Consider the following 1917-nt stretch of genomic DNA (forward strand, 5'->3'; position numbering starts at 1 on the left):
TTAACTGAAGTCCTTAAAATTGTTTACTTTTTCTACTGATTTTTGAAGGTTACTTTGTATCTTGTATCCAGTTCTCTCCAGTGGGTTGAAGTGTAGACTGAGATTCTCGCGAATTTGCGCCATCCGAAATCGCCGTTGCGCCCCTCAGGTCGCTGCGACTCCTGTCGGCCTCCTCTATACCCGGTCCCCTCAACTTTGCGTGAGCGCCCTTTCCCTAAGTGACCAACAGAGGACGCTAGTGGTCCAAGATTGGTGTGAGAATTACACTTTTCAAAGCTCTTTCACAAAGAACTCCTGGACTCTCAGAGGGATCCGATGAGACTTTAGCCAGGGGAGACTTTCTTGGAATCCGTTAAAACTGGATACTCGCCTTAGGAGGTATCTTGAAAGATTCCTCTGCAATTTGCAGTAGGATCAACAAGTCCGACCCACTTCCATCTCCCTCTAGCACAGGGCTGTGGGTGAAGCCAGCAATCGCCCACCATCTTCTCCCCACTTCTCTCTCCCCCTTTCCCTTTCCCCTACTCTTCCCTCTCCCCACACATATGCATATTTCTCTCCTTTTTATAAATATAAATCCTCCCTTTAGAATGAGAAGATCAAGTAAATAGATAAACCACTACAAAGGACAGGAGGCCAAAGATGAGCGAGTGCAGGGCCTAGGCCCCCCAGGGCAGCCTTCCTCCCCCAAGGCCCACTGGTCCCACTTATTAGCTCGTGCCTCCCACAGAGTGCTCAGGCTGTGTCTGGACCCAGCCAACTTACAATAAACTGTCCTGTTCTGCAACTTTGGGCTGCTCATTTGCTCCTTGCACCTTCTCCTGTATTTGCTCCGTGTACACCCAAGAGCAGGGCTCCTTATTTCATAAAAGTAAAGGAAACAAAACAAGTCCCTCAGGGTTGCATTTACGTGTTAAATAATCAGAGATCTGGACTCTGATTAGAGCCAGCGTATGTAGCAAACGATTCTTGAGATCACAAGTCTGCCCTTCTGTGGGACCGGTTACCTGTCAATGTGGCAGTTTTTGGATAGCATTACTATCTGGCTAGTAGATAGGGCAAGCTCAGGAAGAACGTGTTTTGGGGAAATACACAAAGAAGTCTTCACTCTTGGTTCCTTTCTTTTCTAGCTAGCGCAGCCCTTTTAGTGCATTGCAGCTCCAGTAGTGGGCGCTTGTTCACTGCGGACTTCCTAGGGGGCACCAAAGCATCCACCCTCCTGGTCTTCATGGATACTGCTGAGAGGGCGCGAGAGCCATTACATGGGAACTTTCAAAGGATATCCCGATAGCTGTGTTTTCTATAGACTGTCATCACTTTTATCATGAAATCTGCAACAGGGGAGTTAATCCAAGGCAGTGACGTGGGGACAATTGTGCTTTAATATATAGTCGTTTTTGTTGACAAAACTACAGGGGACTGTCCTCCTCTTCCCTCCCAGAATGTCATTGTTGCAGGGAGGATTTGGATGGGAAAAGCTTAATTTTGTGACATGCTAAATTTTCCCAAACTTGCAGTTAATCTGGTGTTTGTGGTTATTAACATAAACCAGAGTGTTTAGTAGGAAAGATGTCTTTTCCTCCCCGCTGAAGGTATTTGCGTGCAGTCACTAGAATTCTACAGTTCTACGTAAGCATCACACGAACAGTCAGGAGGCTAAGGACAATCTCTTTTTGCTACTTTTTGCTAAGCCAATCTAGTTGACCTGATTTTTTTTTTTTAAGAGAGATTTTTGTTATTGGGTGTAGTCTCCGAAGAGACAGAGAGACAGATAGAAAGCTAGAAATTACCCCTTAGGGAGGCTGGCCATGCTGCAATCCCTTTTTTTACATTCTTCTCCTAGGATCTTGGGCACACACACACACACACTTGGTGTGAGTTTTAAGCCATTGGATCTGAGACTCGAACCACAGTTGA

At 46.1% G+C, this 1917-nt stretch overlaps 1 protein-coding gene across 1 annotated transcript in view; it reads right to left on the reverse strand.

Moving 5' to 3' along the window:
- The window catches only part of IGFBP3 (insulin like growth factor binding protein 3), an 11128-nt gene extending 11005 nt beyond the window's left edge, over positions 1-123 (reverse strand). The window contains exon 1 of the mRNA XM_006150682.1: positions 54-123. Within this exon, the coding sequence (XP_006150744.1) occupies positions 54-123 (70 nt within the window). The remainder of the gene's footprint in view (positions 1-53) is intronic.
- Positions 124-1917: the final 1794 nt, after the last annotated feature.

Source organism: Tupaia chinensis, unplaced genomic scaffold (genome assembly GCF_000334495.1).
Source record: "Tupaia chinensis unplaced genomic scaffold, TupChi_1.0 Scaffold000294_2, whole genome shotgun sequence".
Taxonomy (NCBI): domain Eukaryota; kingdom Metazoa; phylum Chordata; class Mammalia; order Scandentia; family Tupaiidae; genus Tupaia; species Tupaia belangeri.